Source organism: Numida meleagris, unplaced genomic scaffold (assembly GCF_002078875.1).
Source record: "Numida meleagris isolate 19003 breed g44 Domestic line unplaced genomic scaffold, NumMel1.0 unplaced_Scaffold352, whole genome shotgun sequence".
Lineage (NCBI taxonomy): Eukaryota > Metazoa > Chordata > Aves > Galliformes > Numididae > Numida > Numida meleagris.
In genome coordinates, this window is record NW_018364577.1 from 130,654 (window position 1) to 131,818 (window position 1,165).

General features: G+C 73.2%; 1 protein-coding gene across 1 annotated transcript in view; it reads right to left on the reverse strand.

Annotated features, from left to right (window-relative positions):
* The window catches only part of AP1S1 (adaptor related protein complex 1 sigma 1 subunit), a gene marked incomplete in the record, with an annotated part of 2,401 nt that extends 1,438 nt beyond the window's left edge, over positions 1-963 (reverse strand). The window contains 2 exon segments of the mRNA XM_021383185.1: positions 233-411; positions 642-963. Of these exon segments, the coding sequence (XP_021238860.1) occupies positions 233-411; positions 642-644 (182 nt within the window).
* Positions 964-1,165: the final 202 nt, after the last annotated feature.

The following is a 1,165-nucleotide window of genomic DNA, read 5'->3' on the forward strand; positions in this document are numbered from 1 at the left end:
GGCGATGAATGGACGCAACGGGGCCGAACTCAGCGGGGCACGACCACGGGGCCGGACGCCGCCGGACCCCGCGGAGCGCAATCGGTGGGGTCGGACGGGCGCTACGGGGCCGAAAGCAATGGGGCGCAACCTCCGGGGCTCGACGGGCCCGATGTCTTCGCGTGAGCCCGACGGGAACGGCCCCGGCGGGGGCGGACGGCCCCGTGCCCCCACGCGGCTCCCCGTGCCCCACCTCTTGTAGACCACCTTCAGCTCGCCCCACTCCAGGAAGCTGCACATCTTGGGTTTGCGCGCCAGCACCGCCTGCATCAGCTCCCGCGCCGCCTTCCGCTTGTCCCGCTCCGCCCCGGCGCGGTACCACTGCTGCAGGCGCAGCTTCCCCTGGCGGCTGAACAGCAGCACGAAGCGCAGCTGTGGGGCAGAGCGTGGGGAGATGTGGGGCGCGGGGCTGCGACGCAGAAGCCAGAGAGGTGCGGGGAGATGCGGGGCCGGGACGCGGAGCTCGGACCCGGGGCTGCGGGGCAGAGCCCCGGGGCCGCGGGCCCGGGGTCAGAGGTCAGGTCCCTCCCCCCCACGTGACCCCACCCACGCCAGCCACGTGACTCCGCCCCGCTCCGAGCCCGCCAGTCCCCGCCGCTCACCATGGCGCCGCCGCCGCTTCCGCTCCCAGCCCCGCTTCCGGTCTGCGCCCCTTCCACTTCCGGCGTGCGCCGTCGCGCAAATTCCGGCCGGGGCGGGGCCGACGCTGATTGGTCGCCGCGGAGAAGGGCGCGTTGCCATGGGAACGGGTGCGCGTCCCGCGCCGGGCCCGGAGCCGCACAGGGCCCAAATCCTCCGGGATTCACCCCAGAACCCTCAGCGGACCCCAGCTCACACGGGTTCACCTCAAACCCCCACGTCTCCGCGGATTCGCCCTGGAATTCACGGCCCCGAAGCTGTGGGAATTCACCCCAAAGCCGCGCAGCCCCAAATCCCTCCCCCCCCCCAGGAAGTGAATTCACCCCCAAACTCGCCGAGGCTCCAAAAGTTCGTGTATTCACCCCAAAACCCAGGCGCGCTCGCCCCCGCTCACAGCCGGACCACGTAGGAGTCGCTGTGGGTCAGGTGCCGCACCCAGCGCTGGGGGGGGCCCGGGGGGGCGCCGGGGGGGGCCGAGAGGCGCAGG